The 15,872-nt window shown below is 38.4% G+C and overlaps 1 protein-coding gene across 1 annotated transcript in view; it reads right to left on the bottom strand.

Moving 5' to 3' along the window:
* Nucleotides 1-946: 946 nt before the first annotated feature.
* clstn2a (calsyntenin 2a) overlaps nt 947-15,872 on the bottom strand; it is a gene marked incomplete at both ends in the record, with an annotated part of 177,969 nt that continues 163,043 nt past the window's right edge. Inside the window, 8 exons of the mRNA XM_079244427.1 lie at nt 947-1,156; nt 1,315-1,505; nt 2,783-2,903; nt 3,194-3,339; nt 3,591-3,758; nt 3,935-4,140; nt 9,622-9,770; nt 10,059-10,225. Of these exons, the coding sequence (XP_079100553.1) occupies nt 947-1,156; nt 1,315-1,505; nt 2,783-2,903; nt 3,194-3,339; nt 3,591-3,758; nt 3,935-4,140; nt 9,622-9,770; nt 10,059-10,225 (1,358 nt within the window). The remainder of the gene's footprint in view (nt 1,157-1,314; nt 1,506-2,782; nt 2,904-3,193; nt 3,340-3,590; nt 3,759-3,934; nt 4,141-9,621; nt 9,771-10,058; nt 10,226-15,872) is intronic.

Below are 15,872 nucleotides of genomic sequence, written 5' to 3'. Positions count from 1 at the left end.
GTGATGCACTGCTAAACAGTAAAGCCTGCTGGGCCACAATGGACAGATGTGGTACAGCAACAGATACAGACAAACATGTTTTCAAAAGCCAGCTTCTCTTTTGTTTCAGCATTTTAATTTCAGCCAGCTTTCCAGTTCTGTCTTCAAGTTAATAAAAAAAAAGAGGATTTTTATCTTTAGATAAAGGTAGTTGGGAATAAGCAATGGTTGGTCTTTCTGTTATGTCCTGTATGTAACAAAGGGGAAAACAGCAATGTGGACAGCGAGAGATCAGACTTCTACAGAACCACAGCAACACTAGTGGAGAAACACATACTGATCACACAGATGACAGGAAAGTTAGACTGCAGGAAAGATAACGCTAGAAGATATAGAAAGAGGGATGGCACAGCTATGTCACGCCTAGATCATGGGAGTTATTTCTAAAACGATTATGGATATATGTATGGATACATATGCTTGATAACATGTTGCAGATCGTCTGCCTATGAAATAAACAGAAAAACTTCCATGTTGGATTAAAGTTTGTGGTTTATGTTATTTTTAGACGTTGGACCTGCAGATGAGCCTACACACACACAGGGATGAGATGACTGTGCTTGTTTTATATATTTATAAATGCTTTGCCTCATTGTATGTGAATAATAATGTACACATAGAAGATGTTTACAGTGCTGTTGACTGTGGTTGGTCCAGTCATGCTGTATTTTTGACTTTGTCCAGTAGAGGGAAATATTTCATTAGAAATAACATCTCAGAAAGATTTCGCACATTTTCCAGCAACAGATTGTAAAATGATTTCATCAGAGATTTTCATGTCTTTGTGCATGTATGTGCATATGTCCTACCTCCTCTGATTGTGTTTAATGTATGCACATAGGTGTATGTGTGTGTGTGGATTTATAAAGAGACAGACAGTGTGTGTGACTTTTATGTTTATGTGTGCTCAGTATGTTGCAGAGGAACTGTCCCACTCATATTTTCCTTCTTGCTTCCTTCCATTAACCTCTTTTCTCCCCTTGTCTTTCTCCTCTTCCTCTTGCTCTGACTCAGCAATTGTCATGCCTCCCACTAGCTCAACATCCTCTTCATCTTCCTCCTCCTCATGTTCTTCTTCTCGAACCGCTTCTCCCAATGCCTGAGGTCCTCTCATATCCTACAAAACAAACACAGACACCAAATCCAGCGCTGTTGGTGTGTAAATAAGAAACAAGTGGTGCGTTTAGGGAACATATCAGAAACCTGCAACAAGCTGAGAGAAAAAAAAAAAAAAAAACGCCTGCAAAGAGTCCTGGAACAAACAGTCGCTCTTACCTCCATGGGGTTCACAGTGATGTTAAGTGTGGAGCTCTCCCAGTCCACCTCTGGATCTTTGACTTCATCCTCGTCGTCTCTGGAGCCTTCCTGATGCGTGGCATGGATCCTGTAGATGCCGATCACCACAATCACCACCAGGGCAGCAATGCAAACGACAATAACTACTGTTGCTGCAGGAGGTGCAGCTCCTGGATGGGAAGAGAAGGAGTGGATGTGCACGTTCATACAAAGATTAAAAATGGCAATGCTGTTGTCCTTCTGTGCATAATCCTTTAGTTTGCAGACTCTTCAGTAAACATGGCAATAACTGAAAAAATTGTAGAAAGGATTTATGAATACACTCATGGCTGTGATAAACACTCTTCCAACAACACATTAATACAATCTAAGTTTTGTTTCTTTCCTGTGTTTGTTTTACTTTATTTGCAGTTTGTGTTGTGATCTGACATGACATTCATTTAGCACATTTCTGGAGCTGTCGCTGCCCAGCAGCAGAGGCTGGCAAACGTTTTCTGTTCATAAGATGAATGATGTTCATGTTTGTGTCTCATGCTAGTTAGCAGAACGGCTATATTGAATGCATATTGGCTGATTCATTAGAGGACATTATTGAACAGTATTGAAGTAAAAACAGGAGAAGAACAAGAGGAAGGGACGGAGTAGGACATAAGACAAGAGTCAAGACTGACTTTCACAGTCTGGATCAAGTTCACAGGCAGGATGCAAAGATGGTTGCAAAATTAGCTTTTGACTAAAGAAAACTCTACAAAAGATTCTGTAGTGTGTCCTATATCAGGGAACCTCAAGGCCCAGTGTCCTGCAGGTGTTCCTAGTGTCCCTGCTGATACACACCAGACTCAGACAAGCTCTGCATACGTCTGCTAAATACACATTAATTTGAATCAGGTGTGTTGTAGCTGGGATGCTTAGAAAACCTGCAGGACACCGGCCCACAAGGACCTGGACTGAGGATCCCTGTCCTATATAACCTCTTTGCACACAAGTTTATCCTCAAAATGATCTAATTAATTATAAAATAGCGTTAGTGAATGGAAATGTTTTAAACTAGTCTTTAATTAATAGATCTTATTCAAAATTTTCTTGAAATTTCCAATAAATTGAAATGGAAGCAACTACAGCTGAATTATCTGTAATTTATTATGTCTAAACTGCACGTTTGGGACAGGAAAACCACAATGAATTAGTCTACATGTTTCTTATACGCATACATTGCACTGTTAAAGTGTATCCAGTTCATGTTCATATGTAGTCAAGAAAATAATAAAAATTCACCTTGATGGCCTGTTAAGACTCTAAAATTTCAGCTTCTCATCTCATCTCTATTTTTCGAGTTATAAACAGTGAAAAGGGAAAATGTTTTAAAAGAAATATTCGCAACAGGATAAAATATGACGGAGTGCCTAATCTTCGCAGCAGAATCCTTTCAGCTTGACGTCTGGCTTACCTGACATGTGTGAGTTGAGAGTGTGGATCATGAGTGGGTGATGGACAGGCCTCATGTACTGGGACGGGGCCGCCATATGATTGACATGCTCCACAGGTGCACTGTGGTGAAGAACACTGACCTAATGAAGCGGGACAAACAGGCATTACCCTCAGCGAGGAGGTGGAAAGGATAGTGAAAGCCACCTCACTGAGACAGGTAAATACTGCAGCGATAAGCTAAGCACAGAGAAAACTTGTCGTCATCTATGAAAAGGAAGAGAGAGCCCACGCATAGACGGGGAGAACATGCAAACTCCACACAGAAAGACCACTGCTTGAACCTCCAACCAGCAGCTTTCTTGCTGTGAGGCCACAGTGCTAACCAGTAAGCCATCGTGCAGCCCAGCCAACAATGTAAAGACGAAATCACCTCCAAATTGAACTCATTGCTGGTGTAACGTCCGTTGAGCTCAGAGCAGGTGAGTCTGAATTTTCTTTCAGTCAGAGAGGCAGGTCTCCAGTTCCTGTAGCGCAACTGTCTCAGCGCCTCCTCATAGTGGGCCATGGAGTCCACACCTGGTGATGATAATGACATCATATCATAGCAGAGTCTGACACAATAGTTCACAGCACATTAGAGTAAAAAATAAACACATTATAGATGACAGAACTCGCAAAACCTTCCTAACTGTACAGAAAGTGACTGTCCACCCATTTGCTGATCTAAAGGTAAATCATTGTGATAGTGTGAAGGTCTTACTGGCTGCAGCGAGAGGACTATTCCAACCAAAGATCTCTGTTGTTGTCAGAAAGTAAGCGCTGCTTACCGTATATTGATATTCCAGAAGTGGAGTTGGTGGCATCAAGGTGTTTTCCTAGCAGAGCGCTGTGATGAATCTCCAAGCTCTCTTTCTCAGGATTCAGCTCCTCCCCAATTACCAGCACATCACAGTAATCCAGGTTGTGCATCACCTCCATCACACCAGGTCTGTGAACTACACACACAGGCAGAAATATGCAAAAGACTTTCATGATGATAAAATGCTTCAATTTTAGGCTAAATGTTGGCAGAAAAATCTCTGTAATTGGATTTTACAAAAAATTAAAGCCCATTTACTGAGTCGTTATTAAAAAGCTGGTTTGACTAAAGAGCTTGAACAAAACCACTCACTTCTGCCAAAGCTGTCTCCTTTCATCACCGTGCTGGTGATGCGGAGCTCTTTGAAGGGGGCCACACCCAGCGGGCTGCGGAGGTCACTGGCAGGCCTAACAAGTTGATTGGATCCCGTAATGGTGATTCTGGGTTCACTGGGTGGCAGCACCATAACCACTGCCTTGACATCTGGGATGGAGATACAAGTGTCCTCTCCAAAGCACCTGACACACACACAAACACACACACACACACACACACACACACACACACACAGAGGAAGACAAGCGGTGTTGAAGGATGGGACAGCAGCAGGGATACAACTTGCTTCTTATTTATGTATCTAGGTGTACTGGTGTTTACTTCAAGCATTTTCTTGGAATATTTTTGTTATTTGTCAAAAATAATAAGAAAATAAGTGTTGTGTCATGTAATATAACTTTATAATGTTCAAACTTAATAAAAAAAAGTTCTTCTGTGTACTTTCTCATCTTTTAAACTCCTCATCATTTTTACGAGGAAAACTAATGTTTAATTCTTTAGTTTTTCAGCTGAATAGAAATTCGAAGTTCTGAGTTCCAACAGCCATTGAATGCATCATAACACCATCATTAGGAGGATGCTAGAGACCAACTGCATTTCAACAGTAATTCTCAATCAGAGAACCAAAGAGGATAAAAGGATAAGAACATAAAATGGTTGAAAAAGCAAAAAAAACAAACAGTATATAAGCATTTCACTGGTTTGTCAGTGGGAAAATGCAACACCATACACACACACTGGTTTTAGGCTATAGAGGAATTACTTCAATCTTCCTGATGTTTTTTTTTTTTTTTTTAAATGATCCATTTCTATAGTTTCTTAATCCCAACTTAAGTCCTTTGATCAGGGGCCAATTGCCTTTGTTTCCAGTGTTTTCTGAAATTAATATTCTTTTAGACTTTGTCTGTACCTTATTTAATTAGTTCTGAATTCAAACTTTTTGGAAATACTTTGCACCTCCTAATACTTTGCTATTTCTGAAGCTAATAATCACATGTTCAAAATCTAATATTGTGTAGAATTTTCCAGTAAACAAAGGCCAAATATTAATCTTCTCAGATGGTTTATATTTTCCCTCCACTGACTGAAAATTTGGACAAACTGCACAAAAATATTTACCATTTCTGTTTTTTTTTTACTATGCTGACAATGAAGTGTAAATATAATTAAAAACTGTATATTACAGTGAAGCCCACTGAGACCAGTATCGGCAGTCACAGAGGTAATACTGTGAAGTTAGGAGAAAATGACTGTAGTGAAGTACACAAATGAGTGCAATGAGCTCTGAAAGGAAAATGTACACATTTGCATATGAAAGTAGATGGTTTCAAAAGTTTCAGACTAGCTGAGACTAAATCCCAATACCCAACACATAATGAAAACTTTGTAGTTATTGAACTTCCCACACTGCATGTTAGGATCTATAATGAAAAGGCAAAAACAGAAGCTGGAAACAACACAACACACTCAGTAACAAATTACATCAATCTATTTCCCTCGATCACACACCGCAGGTTTAACTTATCTGATGAGAGAAAAAGTGTCTCTGCCTTCATGCTGAGGTAAGTTAAACAGAGTCTGACAAACTGCTGCTATTTCATGAGCGTCTCAAGTTATCGAACAGCGTCTGTCACATTTTCCCAGCGTACATTTGAACACAACAAATGTGCAGGAAAGGTACAGTTATAGTCAGAAGTGAATCACAAGTGCAAAACAGAAACATAAACACTAATAACACTAATCAGCAAATGTCCCATTTGATCGGCTGCAGTTTCGTGTTTCAGGAGGATGGAAAATGATCAGACACGGAAATGAATGGGAATGCAGATTAGGACAGGCCTGCTTGAAACATTCAAGTTTAAAGAGACAAAATAAACTACTTTCTTTGATTCTTTCTTATAAAGATATTTGCATTTAAAGTTTAATATATGCATGTTATAACAACGATGGACGCTGCTTCATTGTTTAATGAATGGAGGAATATTGGCTGAATAATGGCTGAGCTGGAGATATGTAGGCTATCCATTACCAATCCAAGTTAGATCCATTTTTATTGATAACTACAGTAAATAATAAGCATATCTGTCAGTTTCCAATATTTTAAAACACTGATCTTACATATTGGACCAAAGTGTTTGAAAATTGGTTCTCGTTTAAATAAAGATTTATTTCAACAAGTTAGAGAGACGAGCTGAGAAATGGGACCTTGTCATCTTAAGGATCCGCTGCTAGTCAACAAAGTCAATTAAAACAAATTACATAAAGAGGACAAAAACAGAACAAAGGACTAGTAGATGAAAGCGGTATCGGTTCTGCAATCACGTGAATGCTTAATGATCTGACAAAACAGCTGGTTTGTTTAGTGGTTTAATATTCTCTCCACTAATGATCCATGCTTTCTCATCTTGTCTACAGGCTGAAGACAAAGCAAAAACAACACATCTGACACACTTCTTTTCATGCCTCAACTTAACCACATTGTGCCACTTCACATTATTCTTCCGCAGAAACGTGCAGTTCATCACACAGCAACACCTGCAGATGCGTCACACAGAGTTCAGGTGTCATGAAAGCATCTTAATAAGCAATAAACAGTAGGAACTATTTGCTTCCACTTACTGCAGTGTCTTCATTCTGTAACATGCACAACAGAGGAGGAAGTTGAGAGATAAAAAGCTTCAAGACACATTAAATGCACAACTGAATCAGGCCCAAATGTTCATCTCTGACCCACTGAATAAAATGAAGCAAAGCAGACTTGTCTAATAAGTGACTGTGGACTTATTATCGGACACAAGGACCTGATTTTTCTACTGTCTACAGAAAAACGACATGTATGTGCACTGAACCAAGTTAAAAAAGGAAGATGACATCAAAAGCAAAGATAATGATCAAACACGTACATAAACATACATGAATTCTAACTCTTGACTCTAAAACCAAAAAGTTGCTCTCCATCCATCCCAGTGTTTACACTGGACGCCTTCATCAGGTTTTGGCTCCCATCATGATATAGGAGCACAAGCAAACACACATACAAACAATGTAATAAAGTTTAGTTGGTCAATATATGTAGAGTAAATAATCATGTGTAAACTGTAGTTTAAAAATAAAGTTATGTCATAAAGTAACATCATTTTGCCAAAACTGAAAGTTTCAACCTTTTCAGTGTGCAAGAAATCTGGGTGTTTTTTTCAACTCTGAGTTGGATTTTCTTTCACATAATATAAATGCAACAATGACTAAATTCTATGATCTTAAAAGTACCACAGTAGGCCCATTTCTCTCTCTTGCCAGCAGAGAAGTGCTGATGCATGCTTTTATTACTAGATGATTATTGTAATGCTCTGATCTCTGGTCTTCCCAGAAAGACCATTTCTAATCTACATGAACTTCAGAAGTCAGCTGCACGTCTTCTGATGAGGACCAGAATAAGGAAACACATTAACTAGTTTTACAGTGGCTGCATTGGCTCCTCACCTGCTTTACAATTAAAGCGGGGGGAGGTAATGTTTGGGAGCTAGCAAGATTTAAAAGTGTCACCCTGTCTTGGCTCCTCCCCCTCTGGTCTCCTTGTGTGAGCCAAGGCTTTTTTATGATTTTACTGGCGTGTATCTGTTTGTCTGTGTTCAAGATAACTCAAAAAGTTATGGATGGATTTTCATGACATTTTCAGGAGTTGGAAATGTGAAAAGGAAGAAGTGATTGAATCTTGGTAGCGATCTGGCTCACCGTTTGGATCCAGAAACTTTTTAAAGGCCTTTTTTTTTGCTCTCCGAGTGCTTTTTTTTGGATCACAGCTTTTTCCACCAACAATTTTGGTGAATTCTCAGCCATGTTTGCCTTCCAAGTTTCTTTTTCACTTTTTTGTATTTGCATTCTTACGCTATTTATATGCAGGGTGTGTGATGCAGGAGGAGGGGAGTCGGGAGAAGAAGCTTATATAATATAAGAAATGAACAAATTCAATTCGACCCGAACGTTTTGATTGGTCAGAGTTTTTACAGATTTACAGTAAACTGAGGGGTCTAACTATATTTCTTATTGTTCATGACTACAAAATGTACAGACTACTATCAGGAAGAGGAACCACTTCACCCAGAGTAAAAAAAAAAAAAAAAAGGCTCTGAGCAACATTACCTACCCTAGCTTTAATTCTAAGTACTTTAGTACTTTTTTTTAGTGCTTTTGAATTATGAGCCTTTGAGGATCCTGGTGTCCTCTGATCCTGACCTTTTAGGTCTTTCCATAGATAGAACCAAAACTTATGGCATGGCTTTGTTCCACCACTACAGCCCTTGTTTGTGACTGCAGGACCAGGCTTTTTTTTTTTTTTTCAAGGTGAATTTGATCTTTTATTGGACTTTTTAGTCGTTTTTAAGTCCATTGTTTTCCTCATGGGAAAACTGCATGTCAGGAGCTGTGGCTGCTCGGTCTGCAGGATAGTTGCTATGGGGATCTCCTTTGTCTGGGTGGTCTTGGTGATTTCTCAAGTGTTTTGGTCATCAAAGCAATGCAATGAAATCAGTATGATAAAAAGTGTTGTTTCTCTACCAGTCTGTTCATACATTTGTATAAAATTAGCTATGAATACTGTATTATTACTTTTAGATATTACAGTATCCATTTATCTACCAACAACGTAGATGACTGGGACTGAAATGCCTCCATAAGGCTCGTCACTTAACATGCTGCTTTTATGAGGAAGTTTTCATGAATGTGCATTACAGAAGCAGATGAAAAGAAGACCCAAAACTTGTCATGTGGAGAACAGCTAAATATAAAGAATTTAGAGCAAAAGGATAAAACTTGCAGGAGTATCTGAGGAGGCCAAAGCATAAGAACTTATTTTGTTACAGTATTGTCTTTGTGAATAAAAAGCTTGATAATAAAGACCCCCAAATCCCGATCTTATAATTATATTCAGGAGTTTTAGAAGATATTCAAATGTTCCAAAGTCAAGAAATAATTTTCTTATATTGTTAAGTGCTAAAGTATGACCTCTCATGACCTTCTATCTCAAACATTTCAGTCCTTTCAAACTTTTTTTAAGTACAAAGAAGGCCGCCATCATATGTTTGGGGCTTACAAACTAAGTGTGAGCTAAGCATGATGCGTGTGTGTGTGTTTCATGAAATGTTCTATTTCAGGGTGATGAAGACAAAAGAGAGTTAAAAGCCATGAACAGATGTCGTATGCTGGGAACATTGTGGATTAAAAGCTGTCATGGTAGCCTTTAGGTTGGATGTGAAAAAGGGGAGTTTTTGCCGGTACTCGGACAAGTCGGTGTCCACTTTTGATTTACGCCACTTTCTTTTTGCTGCACTGAGTCCTGCTGTGATCGAGCACTGATTTCAGTTCAGATGGTTCATTGTGGTGAGTAACGGATTGACTTCCTGTCTTAGTTCCAGGTTATTGTTTGTATTGCTAGTGTCTGGCTCTGTCGGGGGTCACACCCACTGTTTACTGTTCAGGGCATAGTAAAAGGAGGAAGACGATGTGCACAGTTAAGGGAAGAAACAAATGAAGTGTCTGACAGTTGGATGCAGTGTCTGTCTTCAATCTTTTGTATAAGCAAAGGCAGACCAGACGTGCTATTAAGACAAAGTTTTCCTCATCTTATAGATAACAGTTAAAAATACATTTACTATGTGTGTACTCACTGCACTGAGGTTGTGATGTGCAAACGTCTGAGGCCTGGTGTGGGAAACTGGCGAGAGTTAATGTAGGACACCTTTGTCATGGCTGTGTTGATGCTGTCCACATCCTCTCCTTCCACCACCAGCACAGACTGGGCTGGGTTAAAATGAAACTGGAAATCCACACAAAGAAATGTTTTGAATTAAAATTCAAACTTTTGTGTGAATATTTTAACTCATGGACAAAACTTGAATCTTGTACTGAATTTATCTTCTCAAAATTAGACTTACAGCTTTAAAGGAAGATGTACGTTAGCATAAACACATTAGTCTTCACAGCGTAAAAGTGACTGTGTATTACTGCCCCTTTTACAGCAATGCAAAGGTAATTAGCAGTGGACATACTTCCATTGAAGGCTAGCCTTTAGAGCATTGCAACTGTGCCTCCATTTTCCACCCACCTTTATATCCTTAGCTAGGCTTTCAAGGGAGTTAATATCAAGGCCTTCTTTGCAGGCCTGCAAGCAGGAGATAACCTTCTGGGTTTCAATGCGGCCTGGTCGAATTGTCAGACCTGAAAGGCTGCCATGGAAATACTGAGTGAACCTTGGGGTTGCTACCTCACCGCCTGGTTGGACAAAGAGAGGACAAAGAGTGAAGAGAAGAGAACAGAGATAAAAGGAGACAGTTAGGTACCGAGAGAAATAAGTCATGTAGATCAACAAGTAAAAAGCAGCTCATGGTCATGAATTAGGATTGTTTTCCACAATAAACACCTACAGAAAAACTGACATCAGTCAACTTGGCATGAAGGATTTATCTGCTTAGACATGATAAATAATTACATGAATGTTACCTGAGATACAGGAGGGTTAACTGACTGCAAGAAATAGTCAGATTACAGCCTCAGATATCAGACAGGCAACAGTAGGCAAGAACGTGTTTTACAGAATTATATGATAATATTTTTAACAGTCATGAGCTGTGGGTCGTGACCGAAAGAACGAGATCTCATATACAGGCGGCTGAAATGAGTTTCCTCCTCAAGGTGGCCGGGCTCTCCCTTAGAGATAGGGTGAGGAGCTCGGTCATCCGGGAGGAGCTCAGAGTAGAGCCGCTGCTCGTCCGCATCGAGAGGAACCAGTTGAGGTGGCTCGGGCATCTGGTCAGGATGCCTCCTGGACGCCTCCCTGGAGAGGCATTCCAGGCACGTCCCTCTGGGAGGAGACCAGAAGTCTGGGCTTCCCTGCTTAGGCTGCTGGCCCCGCGACCCGACCCCAGATAAGCGGCAGAAGATGAATGGATGGATGGATTTTCAACAGTCTGTAACATTCAGATACTTATATCACAAAGCTAATGACAGGGATGGCTGACACCTCCTGTCTGATTTATACTGACTTTCATTCATGAATTTGACAGGTGGAGGTGTGAGCCTCCTCTGAAATGTTGAGTTAACCAGACAAATATGTCAAAACATAAGAATCAGATACAATATTTAGTGGAAAAAGTAATAATTCTTGTATAAGGGGTGGCACAGCCATTTTAGGGAAACTGTCAAGCCCTGACTAAGTGTACAATTTTCACACCAAGTAGCAGATTTCCCTGTATGTCATGCCAGCTCTGCCCCGATAGTTTCACCTCTTTAGATCACCAAATAAAGCAGCTTTTGGTTTCTTGTGTGAAATTCTCAGGTTAGCAAGTTGAGAAACTCTAAAAAAGCTGATGACCCCCTGTACAGTAGGTAAGCAGTACTTATGTAGTAATAACGCATCCCACTATACATTATGTGCAAATACAGGTATTTCAGTGCAGAGCAGTGTCAGCTCCCGAAAAAAAGAAATTACAGATTTTAAAAAGTCTTTGATGAAAATATATTTGCAGGTCCAGAATATAAATGAACACATTTTTTTCATTTGCTTGAAGTAAAATACTGACATAAATATTACAGATATAGGATTTTAATTTTCAGCTCAACATTTCAAAAACATTAAATGAAAATGATATATGATGTATAACCATTTTATAGTTTTACCATCATGACTATCCTAATAGATTCAACTACTTTTTAAAATGAACTTGACATTAATGATGTGCATACATGTCTATTTGTACTTTATTTCTAAAAAAACAAAAACAAAAAAAAAACTTAAGAGTATGAAATGATTATGATCATCAATAAAACTGAACAACTGCAAGATTTACTTGAGTGAAAATGTAAAATTTGTTTGTGCCAATAATAAAAAAAAAAAAACTGAGATAATAAGCAGATAAATAACCCCTTTAAAACCTTTTTTTTGTTTTCCACAAAGACAATCTTAAATTTCAGTCTGTGACTTGAACGATCTTCCTCATTACTCTAAATGACTTCTTGCTGTTCTTCTTCAGTATTCCTGTTGTGTGTGCGCTCAGCAGACGTGGTGAAGCTGCACATTAGAGATAATAAACTGGTAAAAGAAGGGGCAGGATAAGAAATTGTTCTAAATTTCCTTTCTATCATCTAACTTTCAATCAATCTGAAAATATTCCAAATTATTCTGCTCTTACCTCCTTCTCTCTCTAATAAAAAGGATAAGAGTTCAAAGGTCAAAGCTCCCTGCTCCCTGCGGCCTGGTCACACTTACAAAGTCACTAATCACTATTCATTCCTGATATTTATCTTCCACATTTACTAACCTGTCAGCTGATCCAGCCGTTGTGTCGTTCAGTGGGTTTAATCACCAACTACAGTTCATGTTTTCTTCTCCGTGAGGACGATGTTTTAGTTGTTATGATTAACGTTGTTGTTTTTCTTCATCCCTCAGCTTGTCTGTTTTAGAAGTTCTCCTGACAATTGTGCGTTTTATTTTCCTGAAGATGTCGCAGGTGGTGTTCTGTTTCCTTACAGGTGTAGCAGCTGCTTGTCTGGTTTTCTCTGTTTGAATTGAACGTCTCATGCTGTTGATTTCTCAGTGTTTATCTGGTGTTTCCTTGTCCCTCTTTTTCCCTCCTTCCCCCCTCTCTCTCTTTGTCTATCTGTCTTTCTTTCTATCTTTTCTTTGCTTTCTTTTTCTCTCCCATTTCCTTTAGATTTTTTTCCCTCCCAAACCTCTTGTCAGGTCCAGCATTAATATGTAAATTTAGCAATATTGAAATTTAAAAATAAAGAATATTATTTAAATGATCAAGAGGGGCATTATATCCATAGAGCTGCTCTTGGCAAAGCAGATGTGTTCAGCACAACACAGCCAGACCACCATTCTGCTTGCTACGATGCTGAACAGGACAAGTTAAAAGACAGACAAGAGCAGAATTGGTAGAGTACTATGTTGTGTGGCAGATATCTTACGTAGATGTTAATTGTGCCAACACAAATAATAGTCTGTAACTATTTCTATGAGCAAGAGTCTCAAGGTAGTAATAGTTTTGATCTTAAGAAAAATCCCTCTGGATGTCCAAGTTGGCTAACTTCTCAAAGATTTTAACGACAGGTTGCATAATTCTGCACATTTGCTTTTGGTAAATGGCTCTTTATTTCTTTTGCTAAAGGCTAAAGACCTTGTACGTTTCATTATGGATCCTTTCATTTTCATGCAGTAGAGGTGGACTTGACTTTTTTTTATTCGTTAAAACATTCAGTGACACATTCACACACTTTAGTACATTCACACTCACTCTTACCGAAGTGAACCAGAATGACAGATTTCTTTTTAACTTCAGTGCATTTTAGGCTGTTACATGTGTGTATGAATATTTTAAAGGTTTGAATCTTTAAAGAAGCAACCAAAGTAAGGCAGGGATTCTTGGACCAGGACTGTTTTTATGTTCCCATTGAATCTCATCTTAAAGAGACTTTGATCCCAAAACCATCCATTACTGCTGCATATTAGTTACACCTTCTGACAAACCAGTAGATTGTTGGTCATTATTACTTTCAATAATGATCTGAAAATACATCGTTATGCCTCAGCGTGGGCACAGACGTACCTAGAGGCAACATATTATTGAGTCCACTCTTTTCATGAGTGCCTTGAGGGAACAAACACCGTTGTTTTCTTTAATTCAGAGATGAACTGATTAAATTCTGGTGTTCATAATTCAAAAGGCACTGTGATGAAGCCACAAGGGGATTTAATTTTTATTAAAGTAGTGCCTCAAAGAAATTTCAAATGTCCACCAAATGGATTAAAGTTTTGTGTTTAAAGGTCAAAGGACACAAATTACACAAAACAGGTTTTAGGTAATAAAACAAGACATTACACCTTAATTACACTGAAACAAACTTCAACGTCAGTCTAGTAGGAGAAAACTGATAAGACTGTAAATCCATAAAAGCCCGAGATCAATTTTACTGAGACATCTTAACTGTTCTTTATTACACAACATATGTAACTACAGAGCAGGAGAAGAAACTGTAAACAGTGTCTGAGAAAGAAATGATTTACACTAATGCTGCATGCTCCTCTAATCAGTCCTTTCACGGTCGATCAGGAGATCTCTGCTCTTACAACTCTTTTGTCAAGTTACAGTACGCTGCAGAGTTGTAGAGGGCAAGACTTTGTGATTCTTTATTTTGATTGATGCTTTTCATCTCCTCCATAACACACACACACACACACACACACACACACACACACACACACACAAAGTGCTCACCCTGTGCCTTTAGACCTGTACTTAACTATCTGAACAGGATGAGGCTGGTTTTACAAGTTCACAAACACATATTTGCTCGTGGAACTCAATAAAAGCTTATTGCTACTAAAAACTGCTTTAAACCAACAAAACCCACATGGTTTTGTTGTTAACCTTGTGAGGCAAGAGCACGTGCTCTCATTTTGCAGTCACTAGTCTGAACTTCTTTTACTCCACGTCTCATTATTATGTTGTTGATTGTGAGGAGAAGGAGATGGAGGAATGAGAAGCTCTGTGAGGCAATCTTGTACTCTAATGGCCTGCAAAGTTATCAGTTGCAGCTTAGTGAAGCTTAAAGCGGCTTTATTGGGATGTAATAGCTGGCAAACTTGTCCTCCCTTCACTTTTGCTAATCCTTCCTTCAGGGCTTCCTCTCACACTCACAAATTCATAGAAAGAGGCAAGACAAGAGGGCGGCATGAGGCAAGGACGAAAACGATGACGACAAAAAGAAAATTGCAATCAGGCGCAGGATGAAAGGGATGAAACGCAACCAAACTTCCATCAGGATTGAAGGGTTGGACGATGCTCAGTATTATGAACCTGATTTAGACAAGCTGCTGAGCGGATCTTCTTCATCTCATTCTGTACAATAAAGCACTTTTGTGCAATTATTTAAATATTAATCATGGCATCATCCATTTCACTGCAATCACTACTTGCTTTCTTTTCCAACCGCTGAGAAAGACATGCAGAGTTTCCTGTAGATACCCAGTCGGCTTCAAAGAGGAAACACTCGCAGCCCACAGGGAATAAATCCTAATCCCTTTATTCATTTTAACAGTTACTCTCCTGCTTTCTCACCCGCCCCCTGTGTTTGGGACTCAAATGTAATTTTTAACATCTTCTGGCTGCTTTTTATTGGTGCAGTTTTCTCTTTTCTATACAGGGTGTTGTCACAGGTTCTGAAACTGGACTCAGGTACAGTATTTAAAAAGCTCATAATGATTTTTAGAAATACACCTTCAAGCCTTTTACAAAACACAAAAATGTACTGTTGTGAATTTTAAGTAGAAAGGAGAAGCTTGTCTTTACATTAATTTGTGTTGCTGCTTCATGAATGATATTTTACAATCAACACGCTTTAGTGTCACATTTAGCGTGTTAGAACTCCCAACATGGATTTGGATAATAAAATAATTCATTAGATAGCTGTATGTGTTGGTTGTTCATTTTATATGATAATATGGTCAATGATGAGCCACAAATACACACTGTTATTTAACTATAATTAGTTTTGTGTTAAAAAGAAATAGGTGCATAATAAACAAAAAAAAGTGGAGAAAGTCTCATCATATTCAGCTCTCTCCAGTTCCATTATTGAAAGTAATAAGCAGTAAGAAATAAGAGCAACAATAAAAGAAAATATACATATACATATATATATATATATATATATATATATATATATATATATATATTACTTTACAATAATGTATTAAAAATAAGAAATCTAATAAAACAATTTAAAAATAAATAAATTAATAAATGAAGTAAATTAAGATAAGTAAATAAAATAAAATAAAATTCAGTTAAATGCTAAGCTAAAAAGGTGTGTCTTGAGCCTCTTCTTAAAAACATCAACAGTGTCCGCGGCCCTGAGG

Source organism: Telmatherina bonti, assembly GCF_933228915.1.
Source record: "Telmatherina bonti genome assembly, chromosome: 7".
Classification (NCBI taxonomy): Eukaryota; Metazoa; Chordata; class Actinopteri; order Atheriniformes; family Telmatherinidae; genus Telmatherina; species Telmatherina bonti.
Note: the sequence above shows the minus strand (reverse complement) of the source record. Positions and strands in the feature narration are given on the sequence as shown.